At 42.4% G+C, this 21621-nt stretch overlaps 1 protein-coding gene across 1 annotated transcript in view; it reads right to left on the bottom strand.

The window, feature by feature from the left end:
• Positions 1 to 21621, bottom strand: part of Fancd2 (Fanconi anemia, complementation group D2) — a 75315-nt gene that overhangs the window by 12329 nt on the left and 41365 nt on the right. Inside the window, exons 22-31 of the mRNA XM_013010343.1 lie at positions 18467 to 18574; positions 18159 to 18271; positions 15998 to 16141; positions 13095 to 13211; positions 11247 to 11375; positions 10998 to 11113; positions 6413 to 6523; positions 2598 to 2728; positions 763 to 856; positions 93 to 215 (exon numbers count right to left, since the gene is read on the bottom strand). Coding sequence (XP_012865797.1) covers positions 93 to 215; positions 763 to 856; positions 2598 to 2728; positions 6413 to 6523; positions 10998 to 11113; positions 11247 to 11375; positions 13095 to 13211; positions 15998 to 16141; positions 18159 to 18271; positions 18467 to 18574 — 1186 coding nt within the window. The remainder of the gene's footprint in view (positions 1 to 92; positions 216 to 762; positions 857 to 2597; positions 2729 to 6412; positions 6524 to 10997; positions 11114 to 11246; positions 11376 to 13094; positions 13212 to 15997; positions 16142 to 18158; positions 18272 to 18466; positions 18575 to 21621) is intronic.

A 21621-nucleotide genomic window follows, 5' to 3' on the forward strand; every position in this document is an offset into this window, starting at 1 on the left:
TGTATCAGAACTAGATGAAGAGAAGGATGGCTATCAGGCCACTACATACATGTGATTATATGCTAGGAAGGAGCAGGTGAGCATTCACTTACCGGGTCAGTGAAGGGAACGTGGAAGAAGATGCACCTTTCGGCGAGTTGATCAGTTCTGGAACTCCAATACCAGCAATCTCTTCTATGGCCTTCAGGACACTGTCTGTGTGCTCTAGATAAATGCTACACAGGGAATCATGTAAAGGAGAATGAACACATGTTACAGAATTCCTAATCCAATTTTCCTTTTTTGAGATGTTGCCAGTTACCAAGCTTTGAGCACTTCTGGTATTTACTTTTATGTAGCTTTTTTTTTCCCCCCCCCAGGGCTGAGGACCAAACCCAGGGCCTTGAGCTGGGCTAAACCCTCAGCCCCTGGTATTTACTTTTAATAATGAAGGTTTTAAATACTTATCAGGGGTTAAGTAAACAAAGCAAGTCTCAATTAGAAATACAATTAGACACCTTGGAAGTTGTGAACATGTCTTAGTTACCACTTATTTGACTACTGAACAGTAAGAAAGTAGCTGGGGGTAGAAAGCACAACTGGAGGATCTACAGATCTGCACATTCCTATGTGAATTTATTTTAAACTGAAACCTACTGCACTACTTTCAAGTTTGACCTAACAAAGGTCATTTGTCACTTGCGGACCACATGAGGGACTGCTGCAGGAGCAAAATGAAAACAAGACCATGTGATGCTCGCTGGAATAAAGCAAACATCTCACCAAAGCACATCATGGAGCTGGTCATTAAAGCCAGAGCTCTTCTCTTCCTCCCCGTGTGGCCAAACCCGACACAGGAACTGTTTGGCCATGGAAGCTGTTGAAAAACAAGACAAAGGCATCTCACTCACATATCAATAGGGGTACTGTAAATAATGTGAAATGACCAGATAACCGAAATATTGCCTTTCAGGGAAGATTTTTTTATTTTTAGGCAAAAGGATTGTTACTTTAAATTTACTAAGAAGTTCTTAGTCTAACAAGCAGATTTTCTGTTTTGTTTTGTCGGTCATGGGGCTTGAATTTCGGCTTGGGTGCTGTCCTGTGCTCTTCAGCTCAAGGTGAGCGCTCTACTGCTTGGGTCACAGCGCCACTTCTGGTTTTCTAGTGGTTTATTGGAGATAAGAATCTTACGGACGGGGCTGGGAAGGTGGCTCAGTGGTAGAGCGCTTGCCTTGCATGCCTGAGGCCCTGGGTTCGATTCCTCAGCACCACATAAGCAAAAAGAAAAGCTGGAAGTGGCGCTGTGGCTCAAGCGGTAGAGTGCTAGCCTTGAGCTGAAGAGCTGAGGGACAGCACCCAGGCCCAGAGTTCAGGCCCCACAACCGGACCCAAAAAAAAAAAAAAAAAAAGAATCTTAAGGACTTTACTGCCCGGGCTGGCTTTGAACTGCAATCCTCAGATCTCAGCCTCCTGTGTAGCTAGGATGACAGGCATGAGCCACCAGCGCCCGGCTTAATAAGCAGTTTTTAAAAAGTGGACACAACTTTGTTGCCTTGTATGTCCCTCCCCCATGGTACGACCCCTGCTTTCACTATATATGATGTTGGTATATGTGGAGGGGAAGGGAAAAAATAAATTGTTAAAACAGGGATACAGGAGGACCCATTGCAACAATGAGATGTACAAGTCGTTATGTCGAAAAACGAACTTTACAACTTTGGTGGGGGGGGGGAGGGGAGGCGGGGAGGATACGAAGGGATGGGAAGGGGAAACAAAGCAGGAAGCTACAATGCTTGATAAGAAATGTGCTCATTATCTTACCCACGTAATTGTAACCCCTCTGTATAGTATTTTTACAATAAAAATTTATTAAAAAAAAAAAAAAGTGGACACAAGCCAGGTGCCGGTGGCTCATGCCTGTAATCCTAGCTACTCAGGAGACTGAGATCTGAGGATCACGGTTCAAAGCCAGCCCGGGCAGGACAGTCTGTGAGACTCATCTCCAATAAACCACTAGAAAACAGGAGGTGGCGCTGTGTCTCAAGTGACAGAGCGGTTGCCTTGAGCCGAAGAGCACAGGGAGAGTGCCCAGGCCCAGAGTTCAAGCCCCCTGACCGACCAAAAAAAAGTAGACACCTTCCTGCTGCAGTGCGCCTTCCAGAAATAAACCCATCAGTCTAAGATGCAACATGTCCTATTCCCTTTAGAAACAACCTGGACAAGTAAACAGACACATAGAAAGGGTGATGGTGGCGACGTATGAAAACCTAACAAGGAAATCTGCTGGGGAATAATGTATTTTAGGGGAAGACAGGCAGGGAGTGTGATGGGAGGGGTGAAGTTAACTGGAATACAGTGTAAAGGTGGAGATGTTAACAATAAAATCCCTCCTGTATAACTAATAAGTCAATTAAAATAAGTAAAAATAAAACAAGTCAGTTGACCTAAATAAAGTCACCCTAAGCAATGTCATAGCTCTTTCTAGGAAAAAAAAAAAGCACAAAATTGCACAAAGCCCCAGGTTTATAATCATGCAATATTAATCCTATTCCTGACTAAAAAAAGAAAAAGAAAAAAGAATGAGGAAAAAAGAAAGGAAGATCGCGGCCTATCACCTATTTTTAATTTCTTCTGAGCAGGAGCTGTAGATTTCTCCAAAAGGACCATCAAAAGTCTGAGGAGATAAAGACCACACTTGAAATTGGGAATGCTGTGATGGAAATTTTGCAAGTAGTTGAAGCTCTGGCTGTAAAGAGACAAGAAACAAAACACAACAGCATTACACGTACTGAAGACATGGTGAAAACCACAGGAGTACCCTACAAAGGTGTGCCATCCTAATCAGAATCCTCATTTTCAAGAGATTAAGTATCTTCGGGCACCTTAGTAGAAAACAATACGGAGGAAGCCAGGACAAAAAGATGTCCTAGAATGTTAGACCTGAATAGTCATGTGCACTAAGAAGCCCAAGACCATGCTGATATGTGCAAGGTACGTGCAGAAAAAATGAAAAATGTTTAAAAGCTGAGTTCAGGGAGGCACCTGTGGCTCCCATTAACCTTGCTCGATAGACTGATATCAGAAGGATTGAGGTTTGGGTCCAGGTTAGGGAGAAAGTTCTCAAGACTATCTCCAAAATAAACAGCACAAAACAGTGTGAGGCATGGCATAAGTGGTAGAACACTACCTAGCAAGCATGAGGCCCTGAGTTCAAACCCAGTAACTCAGTAGGAACAATGTGGAAGGAAATTATCAAACAGGGAAAGTCTACATGTTCTTTTTGTTGTTGTTGTTGTTGTGGGGCCTGAACTCTGGGCCTGGGCACTATCCCTCAGCTCTTCAGCTCAAGACTAGTGCTCTACCACTTGAGCCACAGTGCCACTTCAGGCTTTTTTTCTGCTTATGTGGTGCTGAGGAATTGAACCCAGGGCTTCATGCATGCAAGGCAAGCACTCTATCACTGAACCACCTTCAATCTACCTGTTCTTGAACAGAGGGACTCTAACTTTCTAGGCAGGTATTTTATCACTTAAGCTACACACCCAGCTCTTTATGCTTTTAGTTATTTTTCAAGTAGCGTCTTGTATTTTTATTTCGAGGTCTCTCCTGGAGCATAATCCTCCTACCTATGGGCTCTAGCATAGCTTGAATCACAAGCATGCCCACCAGGCCTAGCTTATGGATGAAGGTGTTGTATCTAGCTAACCGTTTACCCCAGCAGACCTCTAACCTTGATCCTTCCAACCTCCACCTCCTCAGTAGGATGAGCCAGTCCTGGGGCTTCAACTCAGGACCTGAGTGCAGTCCCTGAAGGTTTGCTTTTTTGTTTTTGTTTGTTTGTTTTTGCTTAAGGCTAGCATTGTACCACTTGAGCCACAGAGCCACTTCCAGCTTTTTAGTTCTTAACTGGAGATAAGAATCTCACAGACTTTCCTACCTGGGCTGCTTTTGAACCATAATCTTCAAATCTCAACCTCCCTGGATGAGAGTCCTGGTGCAATGTTACCTATTTTTCTTTCCTTTTTTTTTCTTTTTTCTTTTTTTTGGGGTCCAGTTGTGGGGCCTGAACTCTGGTCCCAGGTGCTGTCCCTCAGCTCTTCAGCTCAAGGCTAGCACTCTACCACTTGAGCCACAGCGCCACTTCCGGCTTTTTTCTTTTTGCTTATGTGGTGCTGAGGAATCGAACCAAGGGCCTCAGGCATGCAAGGCAAGCGCTCTACCACTGAGTCACCATCCCAGCCCCTCTTTTTTTTTTTTTTAAAGGAATGTATCATATATGGTCAGCTTTTAATCCAAGGAAATGATTAACGATAAGGAATTACAATTAGTCCAAATTTGCCATTTAAATAAAACAAGGGGGTTGGGAATATAGCTCAATGGTAGAGCACTTGCTTAGTATGCAAAAGTCCCTAGGATCCCTCCTCAGCACTGAAGGAAAAAACAAAACTTGTTCTATAACATCTGATATGCAACTACAGAACAATTCAGTGATAAACTTTTGTCTAGCATGTGCAAGGACTTGGAGTAAACCCCCCAGCAATGCAAAATAAATCAAAACACTAGTCATTCTTTCCCTAGAGATGACCCATTTCAGTCCACTCTAAGTGTCTATTACCCTAGAAAACTGTGCCATCACTTCAATAAAACAAAACAGAAGCCAACTCTGATTCAAAGGAAGTCCAAGAAATCAAAGTTCCAACTGGGTGCCAATGGCTCACGCTCATATCCTAGCTACTGAAGAAGCTAATATCTGAGGACTGAGGTTTGAAGCCAGCACAGGCAGGAAAGTCCATGAGAGTCTTAACTCCAATTAACTATCAAAAAGCAGAAGTGGAGCCAGACACTGGTGGCTCACACATACAATCCTAGCTACTCAGGAGGCTGAGATCTGAGGATTGTGCTTTAAAGCCAGCCTGTGCAGGAAAGTCTGTGAGACTCTTACTTCTAATTAATCACAGAAAAAGCCAAGTGGTAGAGCACTGGCCTTGAGCAGAAGAAGCTCATGGACTGTCTAGGCCTAGAGTTCAAGCCCCAGTACCAGCAAAAAAACCCAAAAAGCAGAAATGGAGCTCAGGTTCAAGTGGTAAAGTGCTTACTGTAGTAAGATGGAATCCCAAAGTTGTTCTGATTTGCATTTCCTTATTGTCAGGGATGTTGAGTCCTCAATGTGTTTCTTGGCCTTCTTACTTTTGAATAGTTTTATTTTGAGATTAGTCTTGCTATGTTGTCAAGAACAGTCTTAACTCTGTAATTCTCCTGCCTCAACCATTCAAGTAGCTGAGATTGTAGATGCACACACCCACTATTGACTAAAGCAGTCTATTTAAAGTAAAGAAAGGAAGAAACAAGCACCAGCGGCTCACATCTATAATCCTAGTTACTCAGGAGGTTAAGACCTGGAAGATGTAGGTTCAAAGCTAAGGCAGCAAAATAATCAGCTAATCCAGCAAAATGCCAGACTGGAGGTGTGGCTCAAGAGCCAGCTGTGAGCAAAACAGCCAAGCAAGATCAAGGCCCAGATTTATCTCCATCTTTTTTTCCTAGCCATCAGTCTTTCTCATAGACAAGTGGAAGAATACTGGCAATCTCTAATACTTAGCTATTATCTACATACCTAGCTCTGTTGGAAGATAGACTAGACCCTTGGATAATTAATAGGTAACTAAGGGCTGGAATGTGGCTTAGTGGTAGAGTGCTTTGTCTTGCATGCATGAAACCCTGGGTTCAATATCTCAGTAGCACATAAACAGAAAAAGCCAAAAGTGGCACTATGGTTCATGTGGTAGAGTGCTAGCAAGCTCAGGGAAAGCCAGGAGCTGATGGCTCATGCCTGTAACCCTACTCAGGAGGCTGAGATCTGAGGATCGTGGCTCAAAGCTAGCCTGGGCAGGAAAGGCTGTGAAACTCTTATCTCCAATAAACCACCAGAAAACCAGAAGTGGCACTATAGCTCAAGTAGTAGAGCGCTAGCCTTGAGCTGAAGAGCTGAGGGACAGCGCTCAGGCCCAGAGTTCAAGCCCTATGACCGACACAAACAAACAAACAAGAAGCTCAGGGACAGAGGCCAGGCCCGAGTTCAAGCCCCAGGACTGGCAAAAAAAAAGTTGATTAAGAGCTAGGTATAGTAGCACACACCTGCAATCTCAGCACATGGGGGGATGAGGCAGAAAGACTGCAAGCTTGAGGACAGCCTATTCAGTTTGAATCCCTACTTTAACCAAAAATGAAACTTAAGTAGGAGGATAATGTTTTTTATCATCATTACAATTTATAGGCTGATGTATGCATGAATTTATTCAAGATTTTTTTTTAGGGCTTCAAAATTTATCAGAATTCATAAGTGAAAAAGTTCACACAGTAAGAAAAACCTGAAAATATAAACTTCCTTCACATTTCTTGGAAACATACTCTAGGACACAGTTTCACCTACCTGATCAGCTCATCCAACGGGTGATCCCGTTCTATCTGCTTCAGCCGGCTAGCAAGGACCTCAAGGCCTGAGTATAGCAAATTACGATTTCCAGTGTGAAAAAATCCACTCCTAAAAGAGAGTCAAGATAAGGTGGTTAAGAGGTTTTCTTGGCTTTGAGAAGATTATTTGGACAGCATTGGAGGCCTCCAGCCTGTACCAGCAGCAAGTCAACAGGTTTGCAGAGAACTGTTAAGTTTCAAGTATCAAATTCAATCATAGCTCTAAGTCCAAATGTTCCCAAATAGTCTTTCCTTAAAAATCTAACAGCGGGGCTGGGAAGGTGGCTCAGTGGTAGAGGGCTTGCCTTGCATGCCTGAGGCCCTGGGTTCGATTCCCAGCACCACATAAACAAAAAGAAAAAAGCCGGAAGTGGCACTGTGGCTCAAGTGGTAGAGCGCTAGCACAGTGCCCAGGCCCAGAGTTCAGGCCCCACGACCAGACCCAAAAAAAAAAAAAAAAAGAAAAAAAATCTAACAGCACTCAGTGTGTTATTTTCTCATTCCCTACATCTCAAGGATGTCAGTCTTCTGCAAAATCTAAGTCAACATACAGAATTTCTACATCAAAATTCTCTACGGGGAAGGGCTGGGAAGGTGGCTCAAAAGGTGACCAAAAAAAAAAAAATCTCTATGGGCATGTGCTAAAAATAGAAAGTATCCCTTTCTCTACGTTAACAAGTCTTGAAAGTTCTTCTCAAGCCCAGCACTTTAGACAAGGCCTTTTTCCTTGTCACATGAGTAGTTCATGGCAGTATTTTCTAACTAGGTGTGTGTTCCTTTCTAATTCATCTTATATATGTCTACCAAAAAGGTTTTTTCTTTTTTCTTTTTGGTGCTGAACTCAGGGCTTGGGTGCGGTCCCTTTAGCTTTTTCACTCAAGATTGGCACTCTACTGTATTGAAAATGAACTATACAACTTGCAGACGGGGCCAGGAGGGAAAAATCATATGATAGGAGGGAAGGAGTAACAATGTCCCAAAAGAAATGTACTCATTATCTGATTTATGAACCGGTAACCCCCCCCCCCCCCCCCCCCCCCCCCCAGGCGATTACTCGACCACGACCACGACCTCCGAACCCCCCCCCGCACCAAAATCCCCCCCCCCCCGTTTATCACCTTTGTAATAGCAATTTTAAAAATAAATTTTAAAAAAGATTGGCACTTTACCACTTAAGCCCCTTCTCCACTCCCAGCTTTGTGCTGGTTAATTGGAAGTAAGACTCTCATGGACTTTCCTACCCAGCCTGGCTTCAAATTGTAACCCTGTGCCCCACCAAAAAGATTTTTTTTTTTTTGTCGGTCATGGGGCTTGAACTCTGGGCCTGGATGCTGTCCCTCAGCTCTTCAGCTCAAGGCGAACGCTCTACCACTTGAGCTACAGCGCTACTTCCGGTTTTCTAGTGGTTTATTGGAGATAGGAGTCTCACAGTCTTTCCTGCCCAGGCTGGCTTTGAACCGAGATTCTCAGATCTCAGCCTCCTGAGTAGCTAGGATTACAGGCGTGAGCCACTGGCGCTCGGCCCAAAAAGATTTTCTTAAAACACAGATTTTATTGTATTATGGCTGGATGGAGAAAACTCTAAAATTGCTTTTCTACACATTCACATTCTTCTGCCCAACCTTCAAGGCCCAAAAAAACTGAACTTCTAGATCTTTTCCTCATAAAAACTTTCCAAACCACAATGGCACCCACCCTTTTCAACAAATCTATTGTGTGTGTGTGTGTGTGTGTGTGCGCGCGCGCGCCACAGGCTGTGTATGTGTGTGTGTGCCACAGGCCAATACTAGGGCTTAAATTCAGTACTTAACAATTTAGTACTTAACATTCTCACTTAACTCTTGTGCTCAACTGGTGCTCTACCATTGGAGCCACAGCTCTACTTTTTACAGTCCTACTACTGCAGGTGAGTGTATCAGTGGTTTCACCTTCTTGCTGACACTTTTAGTTAGCCATGTTAGTGGGTGTGCTACCCTATCTCATTGTACATTTTATTAATAACTATTAATAATAAACATCATTCTATGTGTTTGTTTAATTGCCATCTGTTTGTTATCTCCTAGATGAAGTATCTATTTTCAATGTTGGGTGTCAGTGGCTCACATTTACAATCCTAGATACTCAGGAGGCTGAGATCTGAGGATTATAATGCAAAGCCATTCTGAGCAGAAGAGTCTACAAGACTATATCCAATTAACCAGCACAAAGCTGAAAATGGAGGCATGGCTCAAGTGGCAGAGTGTTAACCTTGAACAAAATATCTGAGCAAGAGTTGTGAGGCCCTGAGCTTAAGCTTCAGTGCCTGTTCGTATACATGGACACATATACACACAAACCATCTCGTCCAATCACTCATTCCTTTTAAGTACAAAGGACTCAAAAATGACTAGTTAGAGCTTACAATCTAGCAGGAAAGACAAATAAGTAATCATACCAAAATGTGGTTTTAATCATGAGAGACTTAACAGAGTAGTGGAAGGGTTACTGGGAAGAGGGAACAGTTAAATAGTCTATAGGTTAGAGAAAATGCCTGTGAAGAAGTGAAATACAAATTCAAATCTCAAGAAATGAGGTGAATCTGAAAAGATCAAGAAGTGTGGAAATGTGGTGGAAGTATGAGTGTGAATCCTTTCGGCTGAAAGCGAGCTTAGTGACCAAATGATTTCAGTATGGTCCCAGGCAGAGGGAGACAATAGGGGAAAGTCAGACAGTAGGGGCCTAAAAAGCTAGTCAAGAGTATGAACTCAAGAAAAACCTAGTAGTAATCAGAGGGACAAGAAATGAGACTTAGTCCAGGACAGAGATGTTGGCAAGGTAGAATCAGTGGAGAGACGGAGACAGGAACAGATGACTAACTGAATGTCACCTAGAAGACAGAATCAGAAGGGGAAGGGGAAACAGTAAACAGCAGAGAGAAAGTGTCCAGAACATAGCTCCTGGTTTTTTACTCAGACAACTGGGGTTGCCATTTACTGAGCCATGCAGAGCTGGGGAAAGAGATGATACATTCATTTTGGACGAGGTGTTGATGACACATCTAAGTGGGCACTCAGCAGTCAGCTGGATATAAATACCTATAGCTCAGAAGATAAAATTAAGCATACATTTAAGCTTGGGAAAGCTTGCCCTGAAAACCTGTGTAAAGGGATGGATGTGAGAGGACCTATCTCTGAAGACTAGAAGGATTTAAAAGATACACATCCTTATTCTACTTTCTCCAAGATGTGCCTTCCAACTCTCTATCTCCCTACAGTCTATCTACCCTTTAAGGACCTCATCAAGCCTCAGTGCTTATGCAGTGTTCTGAGAAATGCTAGCTGAGAATGTGCTTAACTCTTTACAACATAATTTGAGATTTAATTACAACTTATTTAGAAACAATTCCTTAACTAAAAGCCTCAGCTAGTTGGCAGTGGCATATACCTATAATCCTAGCTAGTCAGGAGGCTGAGATCTGAGGATAACAGTTCAAAGCCAGCCCAGGCAGGAAACTGTGAGACTCTTACTTCCAATTAACCACTAAAAAGCTAGAAATGGAAGTATGGCTCAAGTGGTAGATCACAAGCTTTAAATACAAAAGTTGAACAAGAGTACAAGGCCCTTAGTACCAGCCCCAGAACTAGCAAAAAATAAGAATAAATACATGCTTTTAGTCTTGTTATTTTTTGAAATAAGTTCTCACTATGTCACCCAAACATAGCAGCTGAATCAATACATTCACCTCAGCATCCCAAGTAACTAGTACTACAGATATATCTTACTACATACACTCCCCCCGGTTATTACACAATTCAATAAGACTAAGAAGGGGCTCACTTCTGTAATTCCAGCTATTTAGGAGGCAGAGATTGAGAAGAATGTGGTTCTAGAAAAACCTAGGCCAGCCGGGTGCTGGTGGCTCACGCCTGTAATCCTAGCTACTCAGGAGGCTGAGATCTGAGGATCGAGGTTCAAAGCCAGCCCGGGCAGGAGAGACCGTGAGACTCCTATCTCCAATAAACCACCAGAAAAACCGGAAGTGGCGCTGTAGCTCAAGTGGTAGAGCGCTCGCCTTGAGCTGAAGAGCTGAGGGACAGCACCCAGGCCCAGAGTTCAAGCCCCACGACCGACAAAAAAAAAGAAAAAAGAAAAACCTAGGCCAAAGTCTCTGAAACCCCATCCTACTAATAAGAATCTGGATGCAGTGGCACAAATTTGTCATTCCAACTATGTGAAAAGCATAAATAGGAAGATTGTGATTCAGGCTAACCCAAGGAAAAAGCAAGACCATATCTAAAAAAATAACAAAGCAAAATGGGCTGAGAGCATGGCTCAAGTAGTAGAGTACATGCCCACCAAGCTTGATGCCCTGGTTTCGTTCTTGGTTGCTCATATTGTCAGAAGATTACCACATGAGTTAATAATAATGGCTCCATAAAAGGAAGGGGTGCAAGAGCAAATGTAGAAAAAGCATAGTGACATAAAGTTTCCATATTTTTTTCCTTCTCTCTACCTTAACTGCATACTTAACACTACTTACTTGTACACCTTCCATAAATACTTACCAAGCAAAAAGGCTGTGAAAAATCTGCAGCAGCTTCTGATAACAGGAAGACATTATGTGGGATTCCTGAGTTTTCCCTCCCTGCCTGTCAGCAGCATGAGTCTCAGCAACTGAACACTAAAAAAGAAAGAAGATCTTAAGACAGGTTCTCTAGCAATTACAATTTTCCTTAATTTTTCTCATCAACAACTGAACTCTTATGTTGACTTAGTGATTTCTAAGTCTCTAAGACAGTGAGATAATCTCTGACCTGGAAGTAGTTGTGAATGTTCTCCAAATGGTTACACATTGGGGCCAATAGCTGAACAACACAATGAACAACTTCCTGGGTAGATTTCTGATGGAGATGTGAGAATCCAACATTCCAGCTTCCTTTATTCTACAATAAAATCAGACATATGGGGAAAGAAACTACTGGACAGAGCTCTGCAATCATTAAGGCTGGCGTCTGTAGCTAATGCCTATAGCTACTCAGAAGGCTGAGGTCTGAGGATCATGGTTCAATGCCAGTCTGTGCAAGAAAGTCTGTGAGACTCATCAATTAAAAAAACTGTAAGTTGGGATGGGAAGGTGGCTCAGGGGTAGAGCGCTTGCCTTGCATGCATGAGGCCCTGGGTTCGATTCCCCAGCACCACATAAGCAAAAAGAAAAAAGCCAGAAGCGGTGCTGTGGCTCAAGTGGTAGAGCGCTAGCCTTGAGCTGAAGAGCTGAGGGACAGCGCCCAGGCCCAGAGTTCAGGCCCCACGACCGGACCCAAAAAAAAAACAAAAAACTGTAAGTGGAGCTGTGACTCAAAGTGGTAGAGCACTAGCCTTGAGCAGAAGAACTCAGAGACAGCAACCAGGTCCTGGGTTCAAGCCCCACAGCTGACCAAAAAAAAAAAAAAAATGCATTTAAGGAGTTATGATCCCAGGTATGAGTGGAAGGAGACCTGAGCCACTTGCCTAGTATGCAATTTTTTAGGGGGCGGGGTCAGTCCTGGAGCTTGAACTCAAGACCTAGGCACTGTCCCTAAGCCTTTTTGCTCAAGACTAACACTCTACTACTTTGAGCCACAACACCACTTCTGGTTTTCTAGTGGTTAATTGCAGATAAGAGTCTCAAGGACTTTCCTGCCCTTGATGGCTTTGAACTTCCATCCTCAGATCTCAGCCTTCTGAGTAGCTAGGATTATAAGTATGAGCCACCAGTGCTTAGCTCTTTAGTATGCTATTCTGACAAAAGAATTATCAAGAGAATGGTTTTTGTGGAGTAATAATATTGTTTGATTAAGAAACTTAGGCCCAGGGCTGGGAAGGTGGCTCAGTGGTAGAGCGCTTGCTTTGCATGCATGAGGCCTTGGGATCGATTCCTCAGCACCACATAAGCAGAAAAAGCCAGAAGTGGCACTGCACTGTGGCTCAAGTGGTAGAGTGCTAGCCTTGAGCTGAAGAGCTGAGCGACAGCGGCCAGGCCCAGAGTTCAGGCCCCACGACTGGCAAAAAAAAAAAAAGAAACTTAGGCCCAGCAGGGAACTAGTGGCTCATGCCTGTAATCCTACCTATTCAGAAAGCTGAGATCTGAGGATCGTGATTCAAAGCCAACCTGGGCATGAAAGTCTGTGACACTCTTATCTCCAATAAACCACCAGAAAAGCAGAAGTAGTGCTGTGGCTTAAGTGGTAGACTGGTCACCTTGAGCTGAAGGGCTGAGGGACATTGCCCAGGCTCAGAGTTCAAGCCCCATGACCGACCAAAAAAAAGAAACAGGCCCATCAGAACAAATGGGGTAAACAAAGTATAAAGTAGGTATTCCTCAGCTATGCAGAAAACATAAATAGGAGCACTGTAGTTCAGGCTGAACCAGGAAGTATATAGCGTGACAGGAATGCAGACCAAATAATACAAAGAAAGAACCAAGGAACCAGATGCATTAATGTTCAAATGTCACATTTTACCACTTGTCCCCTACATGCTAGATGTACACATTTATACCTGTTCTATACATCTGAGGCTGTTACCCAGTGACCCAAACACAAAAGGGACAACTTACTCATTACTAACATTTACTTGTTTCCACATCCACTAAGCTCAAGTCCTATTTCTCTGCCTCCACTCACCTTGAAGAAGGGAATTCTCTTGGCAAAAGAAGGTGTCAGCTTATTCTCTAACTTGTAGGAGAGATCTTCTAGTAAGAAAAGCAGCTCAGGAGGCCCAAGTTGCATAACCTCTGTAGCCTGTTTTATGAGGAAAGGGAGATTAAGTCTAAGTGTATTCTACACACTGCAGTGCTGGCACATTTCACATTCTCTCCACTCACCCATGGATGGTAGGTAAAGAACTTGACTACTTTCTTTTGTGGGCTTGACTCAGAACCTCACCCTGGCTAGGCTTTCTTGCATATGGCTGGCAAACTGCCACTTGAGCCATGCCTCCAGTCCAGCATTGTGCTAGTTAACTCGATATAAAGTCTCACACTTCTGCATGGGGTGGCTTTGAACTGAGAATACTACAGGTATCAGTCTCCTGTGTAACCTTTTTTACAGGTATGAGCCACCAGTGCTGAGCAAGAACCTGACTTCTAATGTGAAAGGGAAAAAAATAAAATCTCTCTACTACATATAAAGAATGACTGTTCTGTCAATTTATCAGAAGTCAAAATAAGTTTGCCAGTAATCCCACCTAGTGGGAAACAGAGGCAGGAGAACCACAAGTTTGAGGCCAGTCTAGACAAAAAGGTAATATGATCCTGTTCCAAAAGCAAAATATGCCTATAATCTTGTAAGAATTCATGATATTTCAATTGTTTTTAGTCTGGAGAATCTCTACTTTTCACTAAAATCTCTTTTTAAAAGTTATCTGCAGTTGGCTGGTAGAGTTATTCAAGTGGTAGAGCACTTGTTTAGCATGTACTAGAACAGGCTGAAATCCCATTACCACCCAAAAAAAAAAAAAAAAAAGGTATCTGCTGACTAGCCACAATGTCTCCAGCCTCTCATGCCTGTAATCCTAGCAATTTGGAGAGTCTGATTACAAGTTATCACAGGAGGAGGGTCTGAAGTCTGCCTGGGAAACGTTAGCGAGATCACATCTAAGTGTTAGCTTGAGTTCAGTTTCCAGAGAGGATGTTGGTAAGAAGACTGAGGTTTGAGGCTAGCACTGAACAAATATGGATGACCCTCCTTAAAAAGCTAAAAAAGAAAGCTAAAAAAGAGCTGGGGACACAGCCCAAATGGTAGAGTCCTGAATTCAAACTCTAGCACAGCCCCCCCCCAAAAAAAAGGTATCTTCTAGTCAAGTGTTTAGGCCTGTGCCTATAATCTCAGCTACTTAGGAGGGAAAAGGATCAAAAGATAACGTGTTTGTTTCTAGCCCAGAAGATGTAAAAAAGGAGAGGTAGGACTCTTAACTCTTTCCTTGAGGAAATGTCCTCCACTACCAACTTTGATAGTGTTTACCGATCATTAGTACAGGACCATCCATGAGCAGATATTGTCAAGTGTATTTATTTTTTCTATCAGAATATAACCTATAAAAAGGCAAGCAGAGGGCTGGGAAGGTGGCTCAGTGGTAGAGCGCTTGCCTTGCATGCATGAGGCCCTGGGTTCGATTCCTCAGCACCACATAAGCAAAAAGAAAAAAGCCGGCTGGGAAGGTAGCTCAGTGGTAGAGCGCTTGCCTTGCATGCCTGAGGCCCTGGGTTCAATTCCTCAGCACCACATAAGCAAAAAGAAAAAAGCCGGAAGTAGCGCTGTGGCTCAAGTGGTAGAGTGCTAGCCTTGAGCTGAAGAGCTGAGGGACAGCGCCCAGGCCCAGAGTTCAGGCCCCACGACCAGAACAAAAAAAGAAAAAAGAAAAAAGCCAGAAGTAGCGCTGTGGCTCGAGTGGTAGAGCGCTAGCCTTGAGCTGAAGAGTTGAGGAACAGCGCCCAGGCCCCATGACAGGACCCAAAAAAAAAGGCAAGCAGAGCCAGGTCCCAGTGGCTCACACCTGTAATCCTAGCTAACTCAGGAGGCTGAGATCTGAGGGTCACAGTTCAAAGTCAGCATGGGCAGAAAAGCTCATGAGACTCTTATCTCCAATAAACCACTAGGAAATGGTAAGTGGCGCTGTGGCTCAAGTGATAGAGTGTTTGCCTTGAACTGAAGAGCTCAGGGATTGCACCCAAGCCCAGAGTTCAAGCCTTACAACCGACAAAAAGAACAACAAAAAAAGGCAAGCAGGATAGTTTGTAATACTGCTCTACAAGAGTCTAGATTACTATAAGTGCAAAAAAGACATCTGGGGCTAGAGGTGTGGCTCAGGAGGAGATGGCCTGCATGGCCAGTATGAGGCCCTTAGTTCAAACCCAGTACCACCAAAAACCAAAACAATGGCATCTGTTGGATACTGAAAAATGTCATGAAAAAGTGAAAACAGCATTGACCAACATAAGCTACAATAATGCCCATCATAAAACTAATCTAAGTAGCTTGCTATTTCTAACCTAAAGGATCACACTATTACATTTTATAATGTTTAGCACACTATAACAAGTGTACCACTTACAAACATCAGGATGAAGATGACTACTCCTCTCTCCCACATACACAGGCCTTGGAGTCAAGGACTCACCTGCTTTCTCTACCCCAAGCCTGACCACATGCTGAGCAAGTATTCTACTACTCAGTTATACCCCAGTAGCTAACTTTTTTCAGTCACACTGTTGCTTATGGAGGTATTTCTGTTTTGGGAGGTGGGGGAGCGGGGACGGGACACTGAAGCTTCAGCTCAGGGCCAAGGCTAGCATTCTACTACTTGAGTCACAGCTCCACTTCTAGCTTTTTTGTTATTTAATTGGACATACGAGTCTCATAGACTTTTTGAACTGAGAACCTCAGATTGCAGCTTCCTGAGTAGTAGGATTACAGGCATGACCTACCAGCACCCAGCCCTCCCTCCCGTCATTCCTTTCCTAAAAATAAGAATGGACCTAAGGAACTTTCTGAAATGTTAGACTTTCGGATTACAGTCAGTCACTTACTTCAGTGTGCATGTCAGTATCTAGGATGACCTTTGTCACAAGCCCACAGTGTAGAATAGAGAAGACTTCAATGTCCAGCTCTCGGAAAAAAGCATGGTAATTTTGTAGTGACACTGACTTCTTTCCTTCCATCTCAATGGACTCCTGCTAGGAAAGTAACAGCAATCAAAAGAACAAGTAAGTTTTCTATGTTAATCTAATATTGGGGGGGGGGGGGGGGAGCTAGCCTAGGCTTGAACTCAAGGCCTAGGCAACTGTCTGAGCATTTTTGCTCAGCACTAGCACTCTACCACTTGAGCCACAGCTCCACTTCTAGCTTTTGGTAATTATTTGGAGAAAAGAAGTCTCACAGACTTTGGAGCCTGGGCTGGCTTTGAATGGTGATTCTCAGATCTCAGCCTCCTGAGTAGCAAGGATTACAGGCATGAGCCATCAGTGCTCAGCTGTTAGTCTAATTTTTACAAAGACAGTCCAACTATGCATTCAATTCATGTAAAAAATTTCACTTTTATTACATGGAGATTTCCTTTTTTGTCAGTACTGGGATTTGAATTCAGGGCCTTGTGCCTTCTAGGCATGCATGCTACCACTTGAGCCTTGCTGCCATATTTTTATTCCATCACCATATTTCTTTCACCAAAATCTAGAGCACAATTTAACATGGGAACGTAAATAAAAACTACCACTTGGGGTTCATTTTTATTTAGGGCTGAACAACTAGGCAAACCAAGGCATCAAGGTATGCTTAGAAATTTATGGACTTGCCAGGAACTGGTAGCTCATGCCTGTAATCCTAGTTACTCAGGAGGCTGAAATCTGAGGATCACAGTTCAAAGCCAGCCTGGGCAAGAAAGTCCGTGACACTCTTATCTCTAATAAACCACTAAAAAACCCGAGGTAGCACTGTGACTCAAGTGGTAGAGCACTCCTGTTGAGCTGAAGAGCGCCGCAGGGACAGCGCCCAACCCCAGAGTTCAAGCCTCACGACTGACAAAAGAAAAAAAAAAATATGGACTTAGTAACTAGGAAGATCTGACTTCATATCTGAGTTGAAGCAATTACACATTTTGTGTCTCAGGAAGAATCTCACTTATTCTCTCAGGGAATTGTGTAGATATTAATGCAAATTCTGAGTTTTTAGGAAAATTAGACAAGATGTGTATCTATTGATATATCTATGTCAAGATATGTCTACCAATAGATATCTAGATAGATCATATCTATCTTCTCTAATAGATATTTATCTATACGTAAACAAAACAAAGGTAGCTAAAACAGAATTAGAGGCAGTGTTTAGGAAGTTTCACAAACATGTGAAATAGATCTTGTGAATGATATCGTTTCAGGAATAGGCGACAACAACTAGCTGCAGTTCAAGTTATCTCAATTTATCCAGAAGACTCATCTCCAATGAACCAGCAAAAAGCAAGAAGTAGAGGTGTGGCTCAAGTGGTAAAGTGCCAACCTTGAGAAAAAAAATGTAAAATCATGAGTCTCTGAAGTCAAGCTCAAGTACCAGCCCAAAAACACAATAAATAAACACTCTAGTGGTAGAGTATCTACTTAAGCTCTGAGTTCAAACTCTAGTACTGCTAAAATACAAAGGTAAAAAGATAAAGTAAATAACCAATAAGGCTAAGAATGTGGCTCAAGTGGCAATGTACTTGCCTAGCATACAATATCTAATACCACACACAAAACAATTAAGTAAAATAAATGAAAATAAAAAAGGAGTAATTAGGGGCAGGGAAGGTGGCTCAGTGGTAGAGTGCTTGCCTTGCATGCATGAGGCCCTGGGTTTGATTCCTCAGCACCACATAATCAAAAAGAAAAAAGCCGGATGTGGCGCTGTGGCTCAAGTGGTAGAGTGCTAGCCTTGAGCTGAAGAGCTGAGGGACAGCGCCCAGACCCAGAGTTCAGGCCCCACAACCGGACCCAAAAAAAGAAAAAACAATGATGTGGCAGAGATCAAGTCTGAGACTCTCGTTCAAACTTTGCTGTTAGCAGATTCCACCTGTTTTTCTGCTCCCTAATTATTTGCTTCCTAAAATGCAAGAAATCAAGCTGGCCCTCAGTAGACCTCACTGGCCTTCACACACTTTGACACACACACACACTTTGACACACACACCTTGACACACACACACACACTCTCCAATACCTTGTCTAGGTGGCTTCTACCAGACAGCTCAGGGTCACATTCTGTGTTATCCTCCTTGGAAAGTTTGTCAGGGGACAATACTTTACTGCCATCTGCTTTTCGTTTTATTCCTCCTTGTATTGCATAAAAGGGAAAAATGACTCAAGTAGTTAATAATCCTGTTTTGATAAACACTGCAGCCCTCAGGAAATAAGTTCTTGAAAACTAAATTATAGTAAGCTGGTAAAGAAAAGATTCAAGCACACAAACTGATGCCTTGATACATAATCTGATTAATGACAGAGATAAAGGGAGAAGAACATACTCACCTATCTTTGTTTTTTTCCTGTTTTTTGCTGAAGCAGAAGTGCTATGAGGTATTCCATTCAAAGTTTCCAAGTCAAAATGTGCAAGAGGAGGAACATAGTCTGGAGTGACTGAAATAGAGGGCAAGCAGGCTTGGTATTAACCAAACACACAGACCTAGGATGCAATCACCCAGCTGGCTGAAACTGTTTTCCAAATTACCAACTGAAGCAGTGACTGTATGTGAAGATACACTCAAGTTACTGGACACTATAATGCATAGCAAAACACCTAGAGAAATTAGAAGAATATTATTGTAACCAATGCTGATGAATAAATAAATGACATAAAACAACCAAATAGAAAAAGGACTAAAAATAAACTTACTAACATTAGCCACAGTAGATTGTTTTATTATTATTTTAGATGAAGACTTGTGGGTCCACATTTTCTCCAGGAGATCAGCCAGCATCCACTCCTTTTCTTTCTCCCTCCTCCATTTAATTCATTCAATTTATTTTATGGTACTAAAGGACTGAACTCAAGGCCTCAAATAATTGAGTCATAGTACCATATTATCTCATTTTTGATGTAGAGTCTCCTGACTTCTGCTGGAGTCAGTTTTAAACTGTGATCCTGTTATTATATGTCTTCTTCCTGAATAACTGGGATTGTAGGTGAACCCTATCAGGCCCAGATTTCACGCTAGTTTATATCATATACTAGTACTTGGGTTTGGATTCAGAGTCTCACACTCTCATTTGCTTTTCTTCACTCAAGGGTAGCATTCTACCACTTGAGCTGTACCTTTACCTTTGGATCTTTGCTAGTTAATTTGAGACTAAAGTTTCTTGGATTTTCCTGACTGAGTTCACTTTGAATCCTAATCCTCAGATCTCATGATTATAGGCATGAGCCACTGGGGCAATTATCTCATTGAAGTTCTTTATGCTATTTCAATGCAACTAAAATTTTTAATGTGTACATCCATTTTGTTCCTATTGTGAATATCAAGAGATTTTACTCCTAACAGAAAATAAGCAAAGGGTAATGGTTTGCATCTAATAATCCCAACTACTCAGGAGGCTGAGATCTGAGGATTGTGGTTTGAAGCCAATCTGGGTATACAATTAACCATCAAAAGGCCAAAACTGAAGGTGGGGTTCAAATGGTAGAGTGCCACATATGATTGAAAAAAGTGAGTAAGAGTGAGTGATCCTAAGTTCAGTACAGGCACAGACATAGGCATGGGTATACACATACACGCATATACATACACACTTACATATATACAAAATGCTGAAAAAAATTTTATTCAAGGGCTGGGAATGTGGCTTAGTGATAGAGTGCTTGCCTACCACGCATAAAGCCCTGGGTTAGATTCCTCAGTACCACATAAACAGAAGAAGCCGGAAATGGTGCTGTCACTCAAGTGGTAGAGCATTAGCCTTGAGCAAAAAGCAGCTCAGGGACAGGGCCCAGGCCTGATAAAAGTATTTTTATTCAATTGTACGTATATGTAGAAATGTTACAATGAAAACCCCTTGTCCAATGATGTACATTAATAAAAATAATTGCTGAGACATTAGGGACCTTGAGGACAGCAGATTCTTCATCTTGAAATACTTTTAAATGTTCTGAACCAAGTTCCAGACCAATGTGAGAATAAGAAAGAAGCCTCTTATATGAAGAAGCTTAATTTGTAATCCAGGAGTATATCATGCTCTACTATCAGATCTCTTATTTCCTTCTAACCCTCAAAGAATTACCTGTATCTAAGATAATAATATAACTAGTTGAGGACCTTGGCATTTGGGACTCCTGGCTTTTGCTATGACCTAAAATGAAACTTGAATTTTCTATTGCTGAAATATACCATGTCATTCAATCTCATTTATTGTTGAGACTCCAAGAAAGAAAAATATGTAATTTAAGAGAAAGTTCAAATGTTCTAATCCAACATTTCTATTCTCAGCAAGTTCTTTGTGACCTCAGATGACATAAATTGGGCCCTATCCAAAAAGAAACTATTAGCCAGGTGCTGGTGGCTCATGCCTGTAATCCTGCTACTCAGGAGGCTAGAGGCTGAGATCTGAAGATTGCAGTTTGACACCAGCCAGGCAAGAAAGACCGTGATACTCATCTCCAATTAACTACCAGAAAACAGTAAGTGGAATGTGGCTCAAAATGGTAGAGCACTAGCCTTGAGTGAAAAAGCTCAGGGACAAAGCCCAGTCCCTGAGTTCAAGCCCCAGGAACAATTAAAAAAAAAAAAAAAGGTTACTGAGATGTAACAAGGGAGCATCCAGTAAAGGACCAAATCTGCTGCTGTCCAAAATAGTAAATACGTTCATGAATAAGTATGTGGCTGCCCACCTCCTAGGGACAGGACCTGTCTCAATTGCAGTTTCACCCAAAGCAGTACTTTTTCAGAGCCTTGTCCCTAAGACTTGCCCCCTGATAAGGAAGCAAGATGCAGAGTTAGAATACTGAAGTCATCAATCATTCTGTGATAAACTGGAATTTTCAGTTCTTCTATTTTTACTTTTTCTCATGGCAGGAATAAAGATCTCTTCCTTACAATTAGGAATACAACAACTCACATCAAGTTTATGGAAGCAAAATTCACATACAATTTAATACATACATATTACTTACATGTATTTTAGCTTTTATTAAAATATTATAACTTTTCTTTTAATCAGAGGTGTAGGAGACTGCTACTACTGAATCAGAATTAAAAGCTGATTGGTGTTGGTGTGCATTGGTGGCTCATGCCTATAATCCTAGCTACTCAGGAGGCTGAAATATGAGGATCGAAGTTGGAAGCCAGCCCAGGCAGAAAAGTACCTATGAGATTCTTTTTTTTTTTTTTTTTACCTATGAGATTCTTATCTCCAATAAACTACTCAGAAAAGGCCAGAAGTGGCACTGTGGCTCAAGTGGTAGGGCACTAGCCTTGAGACAAAGAAGTTCAAGGATGGTGCTCAGGCCTTGAATTCAAACCCCAGGAAACACAGACACAGGAACGGATGGGGACACACACACACACCTAAATTCTTTATCTCTTAACATGGACATACTGGGGTTCTCAGGATAGGATACACACACACACACACACACACCTAAATGGGTTCTCAGGATAGGATCTCCACACACACACACACACACACACACA

Source organism: Dipodomys ordii, unplaced genomic scaffold (assembly GCF_000151885.1).
Source record: "Dipodomys ordii isolate 6190 unplaced genomic scaffold, Dord_2.0 Scaffold12, whole genome shotgun sequence".
NCBI classification, from domain to species: domain Eukaryota; kingdom Metazoa; phylum Chordata; class Mammalia; order Rodentia; family Heteromyidae; genus Dipodomys; species Dipodomys ordii.